The 20,920-nt window shown below is 50.5% G+C and overlaps 2 protein-coding genes across 3 annotated transcripts in view; one reads left to right on the top strand and one right to left on the bottom strand.

Annotated features, from left to right (window-relative positions):
- LOC104854393 overlaps positions 1–20,920 on the bottom strand; it is a 58,684-nt gene that overhangs the window by 18,728 nt on the left and 19,036 nt on the right. The window contains exon 3 of one of the 2 annotated variants that reach the window (XM_019205823.1): positions 13,931–14,405. The exons of the other annotated variant lie outside the window; for it this stretch is intronic. Within the exon in view, the coding sequence (XP_019061368.1) occupies positions 14,251–14,405 (155 nt within the window). The 3' untranslated portion in view covers positions 13,931–14,250. Of the gene's footprint in view, positions 1–13,930; positions 14,406–20,920 lie in introns of those variants that run through there. 2 annotated transcript variants of the gene reach the window in all.
- Npsr1 (neuropeptide S receptor 1) overlaps positions 11,826–20,920 on the top strand; it is a 126,178-nt gene continuing 117,083 nt past the window's right edge. Inside the window, 1 exon segment of the mRNA XM_010612883.1 lies at positions 11,826–12,712. Coding sequence (XP_010611185.1) covers positions 12,575–12,712 — 138 coding nt within the window. The 5' untranslated portion in view covers positions 11,826–12,574.

Below are 20,920 nucleotides of genomic sequence, written 5' to 3'. Positions count from 1 at the left end.
TATGCATATACACACACACAGTTACAGTCACCATCAGGAATCTATACCTTTATATGACATATCTTGGTTCTTATTTTTCCCCCATTCCCCTGCCTCCCCTTCAACCCCCTTCAATTAAATTCTTCCATACTTACTTAAGAAGGCTTTGTGGACTAGCATATGATCTTTTTTCAGCATGTGCTGCTGAAAAGAATGTAGTTGTGGAAGGGTGGATACTTAGTATATACCTACTAAGTCTATATATTCAAGGGTGTGGTTCAGCTCTGAAATTTCTTCTTTGGTTTGTTTGTTTGTTTCTTTGTTTAATTGATCTGTCTCTTTGCAAAAGTGGGGTGTTAAAGTCTCCTATTATGATTGCATCAGTATATATGTGATCTTTTAATTCCAGCAGTTTTCATTTTATGAAGGTAAGTGCTCTAGTATTTGGTGCATATATGTTTATCAATATTATCTCTTCTTGTTGGATTGTTTCTTTAACTGGTATGCTAGTGAGCTTGTTTGTCTCTTCTAATCAGTTTTAACTTGAGGTTTTCCATGTTTGATAGTAGAATTGTTGCTCTTGCTTGCTTTCAGAATCCTGGAGCATGAATTAGCCTTTTTTGTCCTTTAATTTTTAGTCTATGGATATTCTTTTGGATTAGATGAGTTCCTTGAATGCAACAGACTGTTGGATTCTGCTTTTCAATCCAGTCTGCCGGTCTGTATCTTTTGATTGGAGAGTGGATGCTGAAAGTCTAAGGTGGCTGTCTGAGCCCAGAAGAGAGCTAAGCATAAAGGTCTGTTAGCAGTGAGACCAAGTCTCCAATGTGAGCTCCCAGTCCTATGTAGCTCAAGTTAAAAGTAGCTTTTGGCCTCCGGAGCCAAGACTGTGATCACCCACTCCGCACCTCTCAGCAGGAACCCCTAGTCTGCTCTGCAACTGCAGGCAGTCTGCTATGACTGTCCCTCCTTCATTCTACTCTGGCAATGGTGGCGAAGCAATCATAGGACTGTTCTGGAAGCAAGCTTCAAACACCCAGCCTTTTCCTACCATGTTGACTCCACCCACTTCTGCTCTGTGAGACCATGACCTGGAGTGCTACTCCGCAGTCACTCACAACACTTGACTTGGGGGGAACTGCTCAAGGAACAGTGGCTCATGTTCCCATTGCTGCCTCTAACTGCCCAACATTCTCCCAGTCCAGGTCAGATCTCCACTTCTCTGTGAGCGGAAAAGTTGTCGACTTCACTGCCTTCCCGCTGGTGGCACCACAGCCACCGTCCGAGGCACCACATGGTCGGTGGAGGTGGTCTCTCTCTACTATCGCACTCCATCCTCTTTCCTTCTCCTTGGCCAGTTCCCTTGTGGTTTCCATGTGCCCTCCACTCACCTCGGCTCCTCTCTGAGCTCTTCATTCCAGACTCTGGGCACTTGGTCCTGGAGAAGCTGAGTTGCTGGTGGTCACTGCTCCATCATTTTCTCAAGACCTGGAGAACTTTTAAAACTCCTGTGCCCAAGTTCACCTCTGAGCAAAACCCAGAGGTGGCTTGTAAGGAGCCTGGGTTATTCAAAGTCTAGCAAAGGCTGAAAAACACTGTCTGTAACTCAAATTCTCACAAATGAAGCTAACTCATCCTGGATTAAGACACCAAAGGGCACCTTCACAGGTAATTTTTCTTCTGAAATAATTTTATAACTTGATACTATATTAAGTCAGCCATGAAAATGTGCACAAAGAAAACCACACACAAAGTAAGACTGTCTCCATCCCTGCCCCTTCTTACAGCATTGTATCTAAATGGCCAAAGAAAGGGAAGCAGAGTCAGCACACAGGAATACCACATGGCATTCGGGGACTCACTGAGGAGTCTTGGCTCACCTTGACTCTGACACTTGCCAGATGGGGAGGAAACCCACCCTGCTTAAACTACTGCTCTGGTATTTGCACCCAGAAGCACTTCTCAGCCAAAACTAGATCACGATACAAAACAAGTCAAAATCCAAAGGGAAAAAGATATTAACTATGACAGAATTGACTTGCAGATTGATGCAATACAACCTGAGTATGTGTTTCACAAGCCTTTCTGTGACAGTAATACAGTATCAAAAATATTTCTGCAGGAAATACAAAGAGCAACTTACAGGGTCTCAATCATAATGAGAACATAAACCAACTTTTCCAGTTTTTAACAAGTTAAAGTAGACAAAAATTTATAGGTAAGGGAATGAGGTTCTACTGTCAGATGAATAAAGGCACTTCTTGTTTTGTTTTGTTTTTTGAGACAGGGTCTTACTATGTAGTTGAGACTGACCTGGAACTCACTATGTAGCCCAGGCTGGTCTCGAACTCACAGTGATCCTCCTGCCTCAGGCTCCCGAGTGCTGGGATTACAGGTGTGCGCCACCACGCCCAACTGAATAAGGGTACTTTAATGATATGCAAATGAAAGTGTGTGTATGTGTTTGTGTGTGTGTGCACATGTGTAATTGATAAATAGAATTTTTTTTTCTAAAATCAATTCTAGGCAAATTTTAAAATGTTTCAAATATACATCTTGTTTCAAAAATATCATTCAAGAAATAAGTAAAAAGATGAAATTAAATTGAAAAATGTAGATATTTGAAGGCACATCCTTGTGCCTCTGCATGGCCAGACGTTTATGTAGACCAGGCACGTCTTCCTGTGACAATTAGAAAAATACAACTCCAAAAGCACGAGCTGCCAAGTCATGTTTATCCCAGGGTCCTCTTTCAAGTTGAGCACTGCAGTCTATGTATTCAAGAACTATACCACTTGATCACCCTAACAAGTGTAACCTCCTATGCTGATTAGAGCGAGCAGGGGCCAGATGTGATACCTCATCATCTCTGCTCCAGGATCCAGAGCATATCTCTCTGCCTCCAAAGCGAGTTTCTCTCTAACACTGACCACAGATGTTTTTTAATTACATGGTAATGACTTAGAACCCTCACCATGACATCGGCATGTCAGGCTTATGAAAACCTAACCAACATTCAGGTCCGTGATTATTTCCAATTCCATTTTCCTCTATGAAAAGCGCTCTGCACCTTTAAAGTGGGGACATGTCCACCCACTTTATGGAAATATTCTGACAACTGTTGTGATATCTGCCAAGCACCCGCTGGTGGTTTGCTGGGTCCCCTTCTCCTCCTTCACGTTGCTCCTGGCACTGATCCACTCTTTCAGACCATCCAGGACCGCAGCTGCGACCGGGTGTGCTAAAATCACCACGCAGCTTCAGGACTATTTCCAGCTTAAACTGTCAACTCATCCTTTCCAGCAGAAGTCCTGGGAGGTGAGGACTATGCACATCTCACCCTGGTAAGTTCAGCCTCCGCAGGCAGAGCCACATTCTGGTCTCAAAGGCTCAAAACCAGCTGGCAACAATTACTTCCTGTGACCTCTGCTACACTGTTCCTCACTGTCCTTTGCAAGGGGGGCAAAACTGAGTTCTTTGTCCCAAGAGACAAGCACCCCAAACCTCACATTTAAATCAATCTCAATGCCCGGATCTCTGCTCCCCCTTTCCCAGTCACCCGTGAGCGGCCACACAGCCTGCGTCACCTGCCCGGCCTGTGTCATCCTATAAAAGTGACACATTTGCTCTCTGCCCCTAAACTGCCCACCACCCATATTGGGAATCCTCTGCCATCCTCTCACCCTGAGTTGTGTTGCTCAGTATCAATAGCTGAGAACAGTTTTTATGATTTAATTTGTAGGCAGTAACATGCTTCGACTTAATACAACACGTATTCTTAAACGCTTTGGCTGTGTCAAAAAATAACTTGGGGCTAAGGCAAGGACAGACTTTATCCAAACAGATGATTGCAAGAGTGGGGACAGGAGGTGAGGACGGAGGGACCACGGCGGTAGCCAGAATGCCCGGCGTGAGACCAGCAGGCATCCCAGGCACTGGGCCCAAACCCAGGGCCTCCAACTGGCTACAGCCCCAGGGTCTTGCACGGCCGAAGTTAGCTCGGACTGGTAGAGGAAACACAGAGTGCAGAGAAGACGGGGCGAGCTCTGAGCCCACCTTGGGGTAGGCGCTCCTGACCCTCCAGCCCCACACCCAGGCAGCAGCGTCAGTGGCCAAGCCTCTTCCGGAGCACAAAGGTGTGGGGTGATTTGCAACCTTCTCTATTGCCTGGTGAAGATCAGCACAGCAAGGGGACAGGGAGGAGGAAGCGGCTCCCTTCAGGAGGGGGAGGATAAGGGGAGCCGAGAAAACACTGCGATCATGACTAAGGGGAAGGACAGGAAGGACAGCGTGAGGATCAGCAGAACAGCGCTATTTCACGTACTGCTCCGTCACTCTCGGTACAGACATCAGTCTTCCCAGGAGAGAAAGGGGAGGATGAGGAGCACGAAGCAAATGACCCCAGGCTCCCACACGGCAAGCAGCAGGGCCAGCCTTGGATCCAGGTGCAGCTGATAGTCCAGGTCACAGTTAACCTCCCATGAAAATACTGAAGGGGCTGCTAGCCTGCGTTCTGGATGATCAGGAAATACGTGGTGGGCCACAGCTTCTGTCTACAAAGGATTAACGCCAAAACCTCGGAACCTGCAGCAATCCCTAGTGAGATGGACCCCCATAACCAGAAAAAGTGCATGCATATAAAACAAGTTGAAATGTGTTACCTATAATTTTTATTCCAAAGCTTGTTGATTCTTTCCCCTCAGCATTACAGAAAAACAATGCACTTGTTCAAGAACAAAACTGTTGTAGCCAGGACTCCCACCTTGAATGCGTGAAGCAGGAAGCTAAGGGGAATTCATAAAACCTTGCACGTCGGTCTGCTTGCTGAAGCCGCAGTGCCTATCCCAGGGACAAAGACTTCATACTAGGGAGGCCAGAACAGACCAAAAAGGCAAACGCTCCTGCCACGTAACTTTGGGGGATGTGTGGTTGATGGCAGAGTGATTTTGAGCAAAGGTTTTCCTCACAGAAATGGAGAAGAGAGCCAGTAACCTGGGGAAGGTGGCCTTCAGCTAGAAAAGGAACGGAAGAGGCATCTGGTTTGCTCAGTTCCATTCGAAGATAAAGAAGACAAACGAGAGGAAGAAGCTGGAGGTGGAAGATGAAGAACAGAAAAGGCCTCTCAACCAGACCGAAACAGCACTGCTTCTTTACTGTAATCAAGTATGGCGAGACAATATTTCAGATAGGAATCGGCGCGCTCCTCTCCCTCACTTCTTGTAGGCAAAGGTCGTCCCTTTGTCACACCTGAAGAGCTGGACCCTAATTCCCCGTGCTTTGGAGGAAGGCATGTGGGGCCACTGTGAGCCAATGGCAGAGGACTCATGAAAGCCACATCAGCTCCCAGCTGTCCTGGAATTCACGTCTGGTGCTGGCCTGCAGATGGCAACATCTGGCATAACCGGCCATTAGGTTGAATATCTTTGCCCTGTGTTTCTAGGAAACCCTACATTCAACCCACTCCCGCACTGGGAGGCCAGCTGGGAGCAGAGCCAGCCTGATCCCCTGTGACCTCTGCACCTGGCCACAGAGGATGTTTCAGTGGATACGGATTCTCCTGCCTGCAGGGTTGGGCGTACCTCACAGCATACATCACCACACCTGCAGAGACTGGACAGCAGTCAGGCCAGATGCTGATCTTCGAACTAAATGTTTGACTGGGAGCAGAGAAACGGGTGGGAGCCTAAGCAGAAGAGAATGTGAAATGTACTGGGGACAAAGCTGGACAAAAAAGAAAAGGGGGAACACTCTGGACCTCACCTCTTTTCCGAAGCTCACAGCCAGCACGTGCCATAAACTTGTGAAAAGTAAACATAGTTTTGTAGTTGTTTCACAGTGGTTCATGCAAACTTTGCCCTGCTATCTCTAAGTGTTGGTTATGTCTTTGGTGATGCCCTAGTCCTGACTCTGTTGCATTCCCAGGCAGAGAGACCCAGATTACTGAGGTCAGGAAGGCAGAACCAATTATTAAGCAGCCCCCAAAGCAGAGAAAATTCAAGGGATATAGTTGGAGCTTCATAACCTACACTCCTTCCTGACCTGGACATCCTCCTTTCAGGCTCAAGTTGTACATCTTGTAAGTAAGATGACACTTAGTCCCGGAAATAGGATCCAAATTGGGTACCTGAGGGTCTCCACAGTGGAGTTCAACTATGGCACCCTGTTGCTAGGAAAGCAGAAAATCTAGGGCCAAGGAAGTAGAGAATCCCCTCTGTCTCTGCCCCTCTGTGCCCGAGGGTGCCCCAACCCCTGAGAAACCAGAGCTCATGGAAGAGGTCTGGCTTGCTCTCATCCTGGAACAGAAAGAGCAGCCCTCAGGGCTGAGGACCAGGCAGAGCCAGGCAACTAGGAGAGTGGTGTCAGGGTCAAGACTGTGGAGCTGGCAGAACAAAGACTGAGACCAGAGCCCTAGGACCACTGTCCTCTTGGATGTGGACTCTCTTCCCTGGGTGCACGAGAAGCAGTTGAGGAGCGATGAAAAAGATCCCAGGACCTGCGTGGCCCCAGCATGGTCTCTTCAGGACCTCTGGGGCTGGTGCCCACACTCTGGTGTCTTTGGAAGCATGCAGGAAATCCCCATGTGCAGAGAGGATGTAAGCCCCACCTGAGCAGTCAATGTGAAAAAGCACAGGACTCTGAAAGGATTCCCATATCCACTGATAACAGAGATGTGATCCTCATTTTACTGAAATCTGCTGGTAAACAACTCTCTAAGGCTTCTGTTGCAGGAAAAGCAAGAGGGGGCACAGGCTGCCCTGCCTGGAACATTTGGCAGAGCCCAGGGTGAGCCCTCTGCTGGGCCCACCTTCAGCCAGTCCCCAGCACCACCGACTGTGTAGGGAAGAGGTGACCAATCGTACCACCCAGCATGCTGGGATGTGAGGTTGCTATTCGCAGTTCTTAACACCGCAGCTGAGGTCCTGGCATTTTCAAATGATTAGCTTTTTTCTTGTTCAATGAAAGAAGTCTCAAGGTTGTCCTCGAAACAGCACTGCACTCAGAGCACATGCACCCTGATGGGTACTCCTGACTGCTGAGTGTGACTGTCAAGTTGGTTGGGTTATGCCTAGGAGGTCGGGACAGCACTCTGTGGGCCTGTCTGCCGTTCCAGGTTGGCTTGTGAGTCAGCAAACGGAGGGGAAAGAGCTGCCCCAACTGTGGTGCACAGCCTGGATGAACAAAGATGGCAGACGGAGGAAGTCAGCCTGGAAACTCGCACGCTCCATGCTGCTTACACAGGCACACCTTTGCCGTCACACTCCAGTTTCTTTAGCCTTTCAGCGTGGACTCCCACCAGGGGCTCTCCAGGAGCTTCTAGGCCTCTGGCCTCTGACGGACTGCATCCTGGCCCTCTTGTTCTGAGGATCCCAGCTGCTGGGCTGAGGAGCTACTGAGTCCTCCAGGCCCCTGGTAGGAGATAGGTTCACAACCAAGCTAACAGATCCCCTCTATTTTATATCTGCACAAACTCGATTCTGCTCCTCCAGAGAGCTGTCATGCGTGGACACTCTGGAAGGTTCACAGTTCAGCACTTACCTATCTGATGTGTGCCACATGTGCCGGGCTCTGTGGGACACTAATGTCCGGGAAGTCACCGCAGGAGCTTCAGGCCCTGCCCCGACCAAGCTGATCAGCCCGCAGGGAGCAACGGCAGTTTAGAAAGTCCTCAGCAATGTTTTCCCCTCTTTTGTTAGATATGTCCTTCAGAATTTTAAGTACCTAATTTGAAGACTTCCTATGCATTATAGATTAAGTGCTTCATACATGTTATGTTCCAATCCCTTCCAATTATTTTTAACCCTCCCAGGACCTGCTATTTAGATGTTCACACATTTTCTACTGGGCATACTCCTTACCCACTCGCTGTTGCGACTTTGTTACCTTTAAGGTCTTCTCAGAGTTTTGCACCTGCCTTTCAACTCGCAAGTTCTGTCTCCCTGCCACTTGAAGCATTTAGTTGGGTTTCACAATTTATCCTTATAAAACAGACTGTAAACTCAGTATTTCCAGTGTGTTTCTCTTGCACTTTGCCTCTGCTTTCCTCCTCTTCTACTCAGCACGGCCTCCCCGAGTCGCAAATCCTTGAGATGAAGGACAGACCCCAAGGAGGCCCCACAGCACCTGCCCTCACCCCCGCGAAGCATGCAACAGATTCCTCCTGAGAGTGGCAGCTCCAGTGGCTTGGTTCTTTTCTTTTCTTTCTTTCTTATCTAGTACTGGGGATTGAACTCAGAGATGTCTCACTAAGCTACGTCCCCGGGTCTTTTTTTTATTTTGAGACAAGTTTTCGCCCAGTTGCTAAGTTGCCCTGGCTGAGCTAGAACTTGTGATCCTGCTTCCTCAGCCTCCTCGAGTCTATCTGTGCCACCAGTTTCTTTATTACTCACAAGTGTTATGGTCCCTGCCATCTCCAAGAGCAGCATCTCCATTTCCCGAAGGCCCAGTAGCCATGCACGGTCCTAAGCCTCCTGGTCCACTGCATCCCACACCCTTGCACGTGGTGATGGAAAGAAATTAACAATAGCCACTTGCTGAATGACAGGCTTCAGTGAGGTCCCAATAGGCAGGCCCCAAAGCCAGAGCAGAGCACTGGGACGTGTGCTCATCATGGGAGCCCATGTGGACACACAGCCCTTAACCATAAGAAGCCTGCAGGACACCAAGCTCCCCGAACCACGGTTCAGTGGCTTATTTCTTTGATAGAACAAGCTGTTCTTTCACAGTCCTTAGAATCTAGATTAAAGGATAAATGCATAGGGTGGATAGAAACAATAAGTTTTGTGATTTTTCTGCTAGAATGCTGGGATGGAAGACTTTGAAGTTGTTCCCTCCTAAGTGTCTGAGCCAGTGACGTAGCTGACTTCCTGTTAGGCAGCAGCAGGGTGGTGGGACAACTTCCCTGCGCTGTACGCTAGCACACAGCACAGACCTCAGAGTCAGGGACCCGAGTCAAGAGCCAGAAAGCACTGGGAATGGGTGTGGGGGTCAGAAAGCCGCCGACACTCGCTGGGCCTGGGAGTTGGAGGTTTCCCCACCTGGGAGTAGAGGTTCCCCTCTAGCAGACCCCGAGGAATGCAGTTGCGGCCCTCCCTGCACCCTCAGCTTCAGCTGTCAGGGCGGTGTCTGGTGAGCAAGAGGACGTGTGGAAGCCCTGGCCGCCAGCAGCACACTTCACACTCTGAAGCCACCACTGGGATTTCCCAGGCAGCTTCCCAGGCTCCCTTTAGCTGGAGAGCAGGGACTGGGTGGAAAGCTGGGTTGATAGCGAACAAGTTTAAATTAGCAGCTCCCAGGCCGGGCGAGGCATCCCGCTCTGGAAAGATCCACAGGCCCACAGGTGGGAGACCAAGTAGGAGAGGAAGACAGTGGTGGGAAGACAGCTGAGTTGAAAGCGGGTTGTCCGTACGACCTGCGGGTACAGACAGAGCTGGCACATCCTGAACCCACCTGGCGTCTCCCTGGGCGCTCACAGGCCCAGCAGCCATGCACCTTGATCTGGGTGCACCTCTGTGTCCCGGGCCCTGATGGGCTCACGCGCTCAGCTGGAGACTCCCTGCACGCAGGGGCCCAGAGCCCTGGCACCGTGCTCACCCTCGCTGCACAGTCCTCCTCCCAAACGCCCTCAGCCACACCTTCCGGTTCGCCCTCTTCCTCAGGGAAGCCGATGCAGCCGCGGTCAGGCTAAGCCCTGCGTTTTGCTTGTCCCTGTGTTTTCGCGGAATCTCCAGGGAGGAGATGGGCAAAGAGCTAAAAGCCCCCTGTGTTAGTCAGGGATCCCGGGAAAATGGAACTAAGAGGTCTGAGACCCAGAAGAGCTGGTACTGTAGTTCACATTCAAAGGCCACAAAAGTCCAGGGTGGCCGCTCAGAGCTGTCAGGAGAGAAGTCCTCTCCCATGGAGGTGTCAGCCCTCTGCCCTACACAGGCCTTCAGGGATGCATGGCTGGTCACATGCAGGTGGGTGCCTCTTGTTTTCCCCAGGCCACAGTTCAATTGTTACTCTCATCAAAATGCCTCGCAGACAAACTCAGAACAGTATCTATGGTCAGGTCAAATCAGCACACAAAATTAGCCATTATACTGTGAAATTTGTCACCTTGTCTGTGATTGTTCTTTAACTGTTATATTGCACACACATAGTTATACTTTATATAACTAAAACAATGTTTATTATTTTGTTTAATACTATGCTTGTGAGTTGCAGCTATAGTGATTTTTCACTACAGTCTCATCATCTTCAATGCTGTATAATATTTCACTGTGTGGCTACATGGTACATTTATCCACTCAGTTGGCAGGCATGAAGGTAGTTTAGGTTGCTACACAGTGTTGCAAAGGCATCTTTTTACATATCTCCGTGTGTGTGTGTGTGTGTGTGTGTGTGTGTGTGCATTATTGCCGGGAAGCCACAGGTCAAGCATTGATCTACCTGGACAATCAGTATAGTGAAAAGGATACAAGCAGGAAGCCCTCTCCCTCATCAACTCTCCATGACATCTGCCATTGTCTCCCACCCACCATTTGATGACTTACTGTCCTGGTTACTTTTTTGTCGCTGAGACACAACACCTGATACTACAACCTACAGCGGAAGAGGTTTATTTGGCTCACAGCATGGAGAGGTTTCAGTCCATGGTTGGCGGCTCCAAGGCAGAGGGGCCTCGCAGAAGAGAAACAGAACATGCAGGACAGCGAGAAGCAAGGAGAGATAAGGGAAGGAGGGAGACAGGCCCTTCCAGGCCACAGCTCTTCCCACTAGGCCTCACCTCCCAGCACCCCATCCAGCTGTGCACCTGTCAGGACGAATCCAGCAGCACACCTGGGATCCAGTCGCCTCCCCAAAGCCCCACCTGTAAATGTGAAGTTTGAGCAGACTGCTAGATATAAACCCTAACCCTAACCAGCTTCTGTTCTCTCCCAAATGCTTCTCACAAACTGTTTTACAAATATTCTTTGAAGTAAAACTTACCTGCAGAAAAGTGCGTGTGTTTTGAAAATGCAGCACAGTGGATTCACCCAAACTGCACACATGTGCGTGGCCGAGATGGATCTGGAAGGTGACCGGCATGCAGAGGTGGAGGGTGTGTTGGAGGTGTGGGTTACACATGCGTGGGACGCTCTGGTTGTCTTGTGTCAGAAGTGACGCTGGGTGGCCCCTTCCCCTGCATCATGTCCACACGGGGAGGCCTGCCTTGTTTCCACTACGAGAGTAGGCAAAATCTTTACTGTTTGAAATGGCTTTTCCTTAACTGTTACTGTGATTGGGCACCTTGCCTTGTTTGTTTACCAGTATTTCCAAGTGGAATCCTTGCCAGAGGGAATAATTTTGCTTAGTGGTTATTTTTTTGTTTTGACTCTTTCCGGAAAGCTCAGCTCACCCACTTGTCTGGAGAGTGCCCTCCTGTCAGCTGCCCGCTCACTGTGGATTAATGTCTCTCCATCCATAACCTTCTTGGCCCTGGATGCATCACTCTAAAGTGTCCTAGGGACCCAGGGGGGGGGTCTCCAAGTCTTTTAGAGCGTCACTGACCCCGAACTCCAGGCGCTATGAGCCCTGACTGGTCGTTCAGGTGCTGTCACGTGAAAGTCCCGAGCTGTGCAGCTCCTTTCTGTTGTTTTACACTTGGCTGCTCCCTTGTTTCCTTGAACTTCACATCCGGATTGTGTCTGGGACGTGAAGCACATCAGTCCATGTTCCAGAAACCTCCACTGATGAGGGACTTCAGAAGAGCCGGTTGTCAGCTCACCCACCACCCACCCTGGGACGTTGGCCAGGTCATTTCCTCTTCCAGATTCAAGAGAGAACACGAAGGTACTTTCCCCAGCTGCTTACAGGTGCTGTGGGAATTAAAGGAGCCCTTTCACTGCACTTTGAGAGGCTGCCTGTGAAGCAGGGGCCGCGGCCGCCACCCTGCCCACCCCTCTGTCGGGCGAGGAGGAGCCCTTCCTTCCCTGGGCTCCGCTGCTCCTCACTTCCAGGGCAGGTGCTCCCTCTGCACCTCTGTGGTCTCAAGCGGGAGCTTGGCCCCTGCCAGCCGCTTTTCTGAGAACTTCCCCTGAGAAACTGGCTAGAACCATGGGTGAGAGACACAGATGTGCCGCCTGCCTGTGTCTTCTGAAACAATACGTGTGCTACTGATACAAGGCTGGGTGAGGACTGCAGGTCAGAAAGCACCCCCGGCGGAAACACAGGCATCATCACGGGGACTGTGGAAGCGCAAACGCGACTTGAGTACTGGCCGCACTGCGGAATGCAGCTTCCTGTGCTGCTGAGGCTGGAGCTGGAGTAGGGTCTGCTGGGTCAGCTGGGTGCTGGCAAGGAGGCCAGTGCAGGGAGCCCCGGAGCCAGCTGTGGGGCGCTCCCACCTGCTCTCAGGCCCTGGGAGGAACCGTGGGTGACGGAGCTGTGCCAGCTACAGGATCAATTAGGACTGTGAGGAGACAGCAGCACGTGGGTCCCCCTGTCATCAGCAGAGCTCTTCAGAGGTGGGCTCCGGCTGGCTCGGAGCTGCTGTCAGCCAGTTCAGCCTGAAGCCTGGCTAGGGAAGGAGCTGCAGCCGGTGCCCAGCTCCGCAGGTGCAGGGCTCACCCGAGCCATGCCGGCTCACCTCGCCCAGGCCAGCCCCTCCAGTGCCCCGACCACTGATGCTTCCCCTGAGGCATGTGAAGACACAGTGACCTTCACTGGGGTGGAGCTCGGGGGGTCCTGGGGCTCCTTCTACTCGGCCTATAAGGTAAGTACCCCGCCCACACCGGGCAGGAGAGTGCACCTCGAGGGGCTATAGTTTCCTCTCTCCTACAGAAGACAGACATAGTTTCTGATGTGTACAGATGTGGTTTTGTTATTTTTTTCTTTGCTGCTGCTGCTGAAAACTTGTGAGTAGTAACATTTACGTTTTGTTTTTTTTTTTTCTACTTTTCATTTGGTAAAAGTCATTGTAGTTAATACTACAGTGGTGATCGAAATGTCTGTTTCTGGGGGAAATAATAAGTTCACTAAAAGCAGCTGTGTCTGGTAGACGTTTGCACACATCAGAGATGGAGTTTTCTGCTAGGAGCTGCAGAGGTGTGGAAAGCACCCTGGTAGCAGTGATTCCCTGGGGCAGTGCCTGACGCAGGGAGGTCCCTGTGTCTGTGGATCCTGCTCAGTGGAATCCGGGAGAAATCAGTTCTTTGGAGGTAGTAGACAATGCTACACTTTGCAACGAGTTGCTGCCTGGACAAAGGAAGGAACGGAGTCCAATGAGTTCCACCTGCAGTGTCCAGGGCCACACGGGGAGCCCCTCCTTAGGCTGGCACTGTTCCCCGTTTGTGGGCAGGAACAAGTCAGGTATCTGGAAACCTGGTGTCCTGCTCTCACAGCAGGCACAGCCTCAACCCGTCCTTTTAGATCACAAGGAAAACACGTCCAGAAAAATTCTAGCCGTTGCTTTGCTGTCACTGGTAATCCTCTGGGTGTCTTGAAAGGATTTGGTTTGTACAGAAGAAGGCGGTCCCTGCTAGCCGCATCTGGGCGGGAGCTGGGCTTGTCTGCAAAAGCACAGGATGAAACTTTCAGCAGGAAGCTGTCGGGAGCCCTGGGCTGCAGGGTGCTTGGCAGGTACCCTGGCCAAGTAGAGGGAAGGAGTCCCTGGGGAGGGTCTCCCACTGCCTGCATCTGGGCAAATAAGACTGGAGTTTGCTTTGGCTTGCTGTGGGCTGCACCGGCCCCCTGAGCATCGAAGGCGTGCCACAGCCCTCCCTGCCCCTCCTCTCCTCTTGGTGACCCTACCTCTGTAGCCTTGTTATTTACAGAGCACGACAGCAAACAAAAGGAAGGACAGAGGGACACACCCCTGTGTGAGGGGTGGTAATCAGCAATGAGAGTGCTGCCCCCAGCCAAAAATAGCACAACAACTCTTGGTTCCCCACGAGGGTTCTGCTCCCCAGCACTGGGGAGAATCGTGTCCTCTGGTGTCCTCTGTCCCTGTGTCTGCGGCTGGATGGAGAGGGAAGCTGAGAGGAGCCACACCTCCTTGGGAGCTTCGGGAGTTCTGCCTCACTTCCCAGAAGATGCATTCCATGGGAAGCCAGCGCTGGGGACTGCGCTTGGGTGCGGGGACCAGGGATTGAACACAGGGCCTTCACGTTGAGCTATGTCCCAGTCCTTCTGCAATTTCAAGCTTTGATTTTGAGGCAAGGGCTCAGTAAGAGTTGCTCAGGCTAGACCTGGCCTTTCAGTCCTCATGCCTCAGCCTCGCAGACTGCCTCACTTGAATTTCTTGGTGGAATTTCATTCTGTGGTCTTCCTAACGCACCAGTGCAGAAGCAGGTCTGAGACAAACCCTTGGTCACAGTGATCCCTTTCCTCCAACACCCTCTGAGGAGCAGTGCCAAACTGGGCACCCTGGCAGCCTCCCAAAAGTGTTCCTTTAATTCCTGTGAGCTCTGTGAAAAACAGTCAAAACAGCACAAAATGGAAACGGTGACAGCAGCTACAACAGCAGAAATAAGAGAAGCAGCAGAGCCCTGCCTCCCATTTGGGGGCTGTCTTGGTGCCGATAGCTCTGACCTGTGATCTCTGTAAGTTTCTCATTTAATTCTCGCCCCCTCATCTGCATTTACTCAGATTCTGCCCATTCTTTAAGGCTCAGTGTGGCTTGCACCCTCCACCGAGCCCTTCTGGACCCCTCCTCCCTCTCAGCCTCTGTGCTGTCCTGGGCTCTGTTTCTCCCATGTTTCAACTCTGTCTGAAACTGCTGCTTCAACAAGGTGGTGGTCGGTGCCTTGCAGGCCTTGCACTGCTCCAGTGAAATATGTGGTTTTCGTGCATCCCTAGGCCCAGCACAGTGCTAGGGACACTCGGTTAACAGCTGCTGCATAAACAAAGCCCGCTGCCTCCTCGGCATCTGCACACATGCATTAGCAAGGCATGGTTTGCTTCCTGCATGAGTGAAGTGGGTCTCATGGCCCTGCCTGGGCTCTGCCAATGGCACTCTCGAGTCCTCTCCACAATGTACTCTGCTTGTCCCCACCTCTCTCAAAGCCAGCACGGCGTAAGCGACAGACCCCAGCAGGTGGAGTATGGAAGGCACTGTGTCCCTGCAGGCTGCTCCAGGGCCAGATCCAGCCCCAGGGATACAGGCCACCAACTGATCACAGCCACACCCAGCCACAGGCGTGCTGCTCAGAGGTCTCCGCCTGGGTTCTGCCTGGCCTTCCAGCTCCTCTCCCACCCCACAGCGACCTGTCAGTGTCTTTCTAGCCCCTCCCTCATGAGCAGGGAGCCTTTTCCTTCTCCCACCTCCATCACTGAGTCCAGCCTCTTCTCACACGGCTCCCCTGGCAGAAAGCTCAGGAGGGAGCTCATCCTACCACCTCCCATGTGGCTGCGGCTCCGGCTCCCAGCAGGCCTCATCTCCCTCCTCGTATCCAGTTTCTTCTACTTTCAAGACCCCACCCCATTCATTCCCCAGTCCGAGGCCGGCACTAAGGAGTCACCTGGCTCCAGGAATCTCCTGAAGCCGTCAGGAAGGGTGGAGCCCACTTATGGGAGGGCACAGAGGCTGCAGAAAGACGAAGACGAAACTCCACCAGACTCCTTCGTTAACAGTGTGTCGTAATGATGCGAAACCGAATTAAAAGCCAGGAGGAGGATTTGTCTGACTTACTTAAATTATAAAACCGCAAACGAGAGCTGGCCCCATTCCTCCTGGGTGGGGAGAGAAACACGCACGGGACGGTGACCATTGCTGACCGCGGACCGCGGTCTCTCACGGTCCCTCAAGGCACTGACCCTGGTGCAGTCGGCCTGCTCCCTCTGTCACCCTGTCCCGCTGAACACTCTTCCTCTGTTAGTACAACAGAATTTCAGCTCACCGTGCCCCAGCCTTTTCATGCTGTGCTACAGCAGGAGCTCAGCCTAAGAAGCTTCAGTGCAGTAATTATGTTTATTTCCACTCCAGAGCAGTAGAGGCCTCCTGCCCACATGGACCAGCCTGTCCCCTTCCGTGGCTGCCCTGCCCCTCCCTTTGCCATTGCCCACCTCCTTCCATCCCACCTCTGAGGCTGGCCGGTCCCCTGCCTCCCTGTTACCCCAATAATCAGTGGAAACCTTCTTGGAATCTAGGTGCCTAGGTCCCTGACCTGCTAACTGCTGTTGGTAGTGATCATTTTGCATTTACATCGAGCACTTCTTACCCTCCTCTGACTGGTTCCACTCAATAAGTTTGTTTTCTCTGGTTGAATGCTACAGTTCCTAGGCGAATTCCCACTGGTTTGCTGGGCCCCATTCCTTCCTGCTCACCTCTGCTCTGCAGACCTCGTCCTCCACTTCCCCAGCCTAGCCCCTGGCTAAGTTCTGCCTTGCATGAGGTGAGTCTGACTTCAAGCTGACAGCTCAGAACAGCACAGATGCTGCTGATTGGCTCCCCGAGGGTGGTGTGCAGTTTCCAAGCTATTTGTGTTAGAGAGTGACAAAGGAAAAGTTCCTCAACTAAATTTCCCTTTGTACTACGAATGCAGAGGACGGTAAGGGACACAGACTTGGTTAATTTGGAGTAAACCTAGTTATTGCAGGGTTTGGGGGCCAGGAAGGGTTTCCACACCCTCTGGCTTATGGATGGCAGGTAGCTGAGGAGGGCAGGGCCCGATCCCACAGAGGCTTTGAGTCTGGGTTGTAAGAGCAGCAGCAGGGGGGATTCTGTCCAGCATGGCATCTGGCCAGCTGGCAGCAGCTGTAACGGGAGTCTTGTCTGGTCTTCATCGGCAACTGTCCTTGTTCTGTGCCCTATCTAGATTCCCACCTTGCCCAGATCAGCCCCACACTGTTCTCTATGGCCTTTTGTCACAGCTCCTTCAAGTACAGCATGCTCCTTCCTCCTGGTTAAACTTCCTTAGCCTTAGGGTTTTACAGTTCACCAACCAGTGCTGGGCTGCAGGAAGCAAAGTGGCACTGTCTCTGATTGTCTTAGTTTCCTTCTCCTGTTGCAGAGACAAAATACCTGACACCCCAAATTAAAGGGGGAAAGGGTTATTTAGCTCACAGTCTATAGAAGTTTCAGTCCATCCTTAGCTGGCTCCAAAGCAGGGTGGCGTGTTCGACAGGCATCACAGAAGAGAAAGAGTTCATGGCAGGCAGAAGGCAGCAAAGCAAGCGAGGGACTCAGCAGTTTCTTTCTGTCCCTTTTATATTCTAGGTAGGCTACTGGGATTAGAGCGGTGCCAAACCAATCAATGGATTGATTTATTAATCACACACCCTTAATCCTAGCATCACATACTCTAGATTCAGCTACTCTGAAATGCACCCCCATGACTGCATGAGGCTTTGGGGGCATTTAGACCCAACCCATAGGGCTGGTCTTTCTCCTTGCATGGCATCTCAACCACAACTCCTACTTACTCATGAGGTTTCCATCCCATAGGCCCTACACCTAAAGTGGACCTTCGCGTTATAATATTGTGCTCTGTCAATTTAACAGGTGCTCTTTCTTCCTCTCCCTCCTTGGAGGGAGAGAAGCAACCCAGAGCCTTTTCATCAGTGCCCAAGTTCCCCTCACAGCCTTCACTACTGAATCATCTCCCTCTCCCGCCTCCCTCCACCACCTTTCTCTGGCATGGGGAGATTACTATACCATGCTCCCTAAACTGACTTTTCCAGCCTCTGTTCTAAATGTTCAAAAGACCCATCACCTTGCAATGGAAAAAGCCACTCCTTTCCAGCCACTTATGATCACCTCCAGGGTATGTTTGGAAGCTCAGAGCCAGCTTATTTGTCTGTGTCTGCAGGATTGGCTCTGAGGACAGCTGCTTTGGCCGGAGAGGGTTTTATGAAGGCAGTGAGAGGTAGACATCCATTATTGCCTCAAATGTCAGCCTGTCATCTTCAGATAATTTCCTGTTTGTATAGTGGGTAGGAGTGTTTCAAGCTATTCACCTAAGTGGGTAAGAAATGTAACTCTGTTGTTTTTGCGGCCACATTTAGCTTCTATCTGAGCCTCTTGGCCTCTGTGATTTGCAGAAAGTAACTTAGTCATCTCCGGACAAAATCAGATTCTAGAATTTTCTCCACCATCTTAGAAAGCTCTGTGGATAAGACCATGGGTCCTGGAGCCAGCCTCTGGGTGGATCCATCTGCTTGCTGGAGAAGGCCCCACCAAAGCATGACTTCGGGGGTTCACTTCCCCCCATGCCTTGGTTTCTCCATCCGAGGAAGCTAATACTTTATTGTCCTTTCTGTAAAGACTGTAAGAACAGCAAGTGGCCCCGAGTGGCTTTCCACATCACTAGCTATCACGTTCCTGGCAGGCAGCCTTCTCACCCTTTTCTCAGGTCCACTCATGGGGACAGGAGGAGCCCCACTCTGTGTGGAAGCTGCTTCCGGAGGGGCTGAGGAAACCACACAGGCCAGAGCAGATGGGGACAGCTCTCTCCATGCTTTTTGTCCTCAGACAACAGTGGTCAGCTGAGCTGTTTCCAATTAGAACACCAAAGTTGCACAATACGATACACCTACTTAGAGAAGGCTCATTTCTTACCCTAACTTCCTGTTACTACATCAGACTTTTTTCTGGGCAGGCTGAACAGCCCACTGTATGGAAGGATTTTGCAGAAATGGGAAATTATATCTGATCCAGAGAGGAATGGGTTCCATTGTGGACCAAATGCTTCTCAGACCTGCAGGTAGCACAATCACCCAAAACTATTTTAAGCTAGAAGAAATGATCAGTATCGTTTCCCATTTCCACGCTATTGATGTCTGCCTATACAGAAAGGGTCTCCTAACTCTTCTCAGCACCCTAACAATCAACTAGGTGACTTCACTTTATTATCAGCTCTAAGGGCAGGGACCTCAATAGCATTCTTTTTCTTTGGGTGCCAGTCCAATCTGGCTGGTGCTTTTTTTTTGTTTGTTTTTGTTTTGTTTTGTTTTTTTGGTCCTGGGGCTCGAACTCGGGCCTTGAGCTTGCAAGGCAGGCAGCAGAACCACTGAGCTAAATCCCCAGCCCCAACAGCATTCTTTTTCTTAAACTAAGTATGAAAATAATGACTGCCATAAGTTAAAAATGATGAAGGTGTGAACATCCTAAATCATAAAGAAAAATAAATAATCAGAATAGAAACAAAAGTAAAGATGAGGTTCTACACTAGTAAAATACTAAGCTTTGAACAGCAGTGGTTTGACACACCCAAGGTTTATTTCTCTGTCACAGCCGCTGGAAACAAGTCAACTCATATGTGCATCCTCTAGAACCAGTGATATTTTCCAGGGAAGGTGACCAACTTCTTCTTATTGGTCTTAGCCTGAATGACACTCGACTTCAGTGTGAGTCCATTTGCAAGAATGAGCTCCTGATGTCTGGGACCTGTGCCGGGGCAGGCAATGCACTCCCTGCTCCCGAGCTTTGCTTGACCTTCACCCTGTGCAGGATGAAGATGCTTCCACTCTCCTTCCTGCCCACTGGTCTTGCATCTGACCCACTACCTCTCCTGTTCTTCTCCCACCTGTGCCATCGCCCAGGGAATGAAGCTGTCCTCCTCCTGGATGGGGCTGTCCACACCTCCCCTTCTAACACCCTGCTAGCCCCTGTGAGGCTTCTGAGGATTTGGTATCCAGCAGCAGCTCTGTCCTTGTGCTCCCCAGCCCCTGGCATCTCTGTGCATGTGTGCACACACAAATGAGGGGCTGTGCTGGGAGCCCCTACCCCCAGTGCAGTACCAGGTGAGTAAGGGCAATGATCCAGAAATTCTTTCTGAATGAAAACACGTCTAGAGAAACATCTGTGTAACGAGTTCATTTTTAAGGTTTCAGCAAGTGTATGTAAATGGATTTGGGTGAATGATGCCTCAACTCTTATTCACCAGACATTCAGTATGAATTTTCGAAGAGTCTTGATTTGGGGTGTGCCTGACACCACTGCCAGCCTTGGGTGGGAGTGGAGACCACCGTTCAGAGTGGAAGTGCACAGGCCCAGCCCTCTCCCTTCCACTTCCTGTGCTGTCAGGGTCCAGAGTGCAGGCCTTGCCACCATGCTGAGCCCAGGCCAGTGTTGAGCTGCTGGGCACGGTGTTCACCCTCCAACTCTTCTCTCCAGACCTGCGTCCTGCTGCCTGGTGTAAATCACAGCCACTTTGAGCTGCTGAGGGCACAGCACAGGCCACTTATGGGCAGGGTCAGCCTGTCCCTATAGCTCTGAGCCAGGTGGTCACAGGGGAGTCCTACCCCCTGCTCAGGCCACCCCCTCCAGTGGGCTGGCCATGGGGCCACTGCTGCTGTCTCTGGCTTGAACCTTATACAAAGTACTAGGGAGCCAGGAGGATGAATTATCAACCTAAAGGGCCAGTAACTGATGCAGTAACTAAATGAATGTTATTAAAATGATCTCAGCTCTTTAAATTCCTAATACCTGTGGATAAACAAAAGTACTTCTCACTTTGATGCAATATGAGTTTTGAAATAAACATATTTAAAGGTAAGTCAAAGCACAGTCATTAGAACACAATCTTTTAAGCTACATTCTCTGCCTCCCCTTGAGAATAACACATTGGCTCAACCCAGAATTGCTTCAGAGACAGTGGGCATGGACAGGGATGAAATAAATCCACCACCACTGGTGCTCGGTCTACCGGGGAAGTGGACACATCAGTAGCTCCTAAGGATATTAGTATAGGAGAAGCAGACAGTCCTTTCGAGAAGTGAAGAACAGTTGGGGCAGGGGGAGGTTGGAAAGGATAAAAGAAAAGGATTTCTCAACCAAAAGCCAAATGGACCTACAAAGAAGACAAGTAGACAGGCGAGAGTTTAGGGGGATGTGTTAGAGAGGTTAATAGATAGGTGAACAATCAGACTAAGTATGAAGAATGCTCCTCCTTGAAGAAAGAAATCTTTGAACTTTTACTAGCAAGAAAATGACAAGGGTTCAAAACTGCCGTCTGGGAGGTTCATCAGGACCCATCACAGG

The sequence above is a fragment of the Fukomys damarensis genome, unplaced genomic scaffold (assembly GCF_012274545.1).
Source record: "Fukomys damarensis isolate Sample0158 unplaced genomic scaffold, DMR_v1.0_HiC HiC_scaffold_7, whole genome shotgun sequence".
In the NCBI taxonomy this organism is placed as follows: Eukaryota; Metazoa; Chordata; class Mammalia; order Rodentia; family Bathyergidae; genus Fukomys; species Fukomys damarensis.
This window is presented reverse-complemented; position numbering and strand designations above follow the sequence as displayed.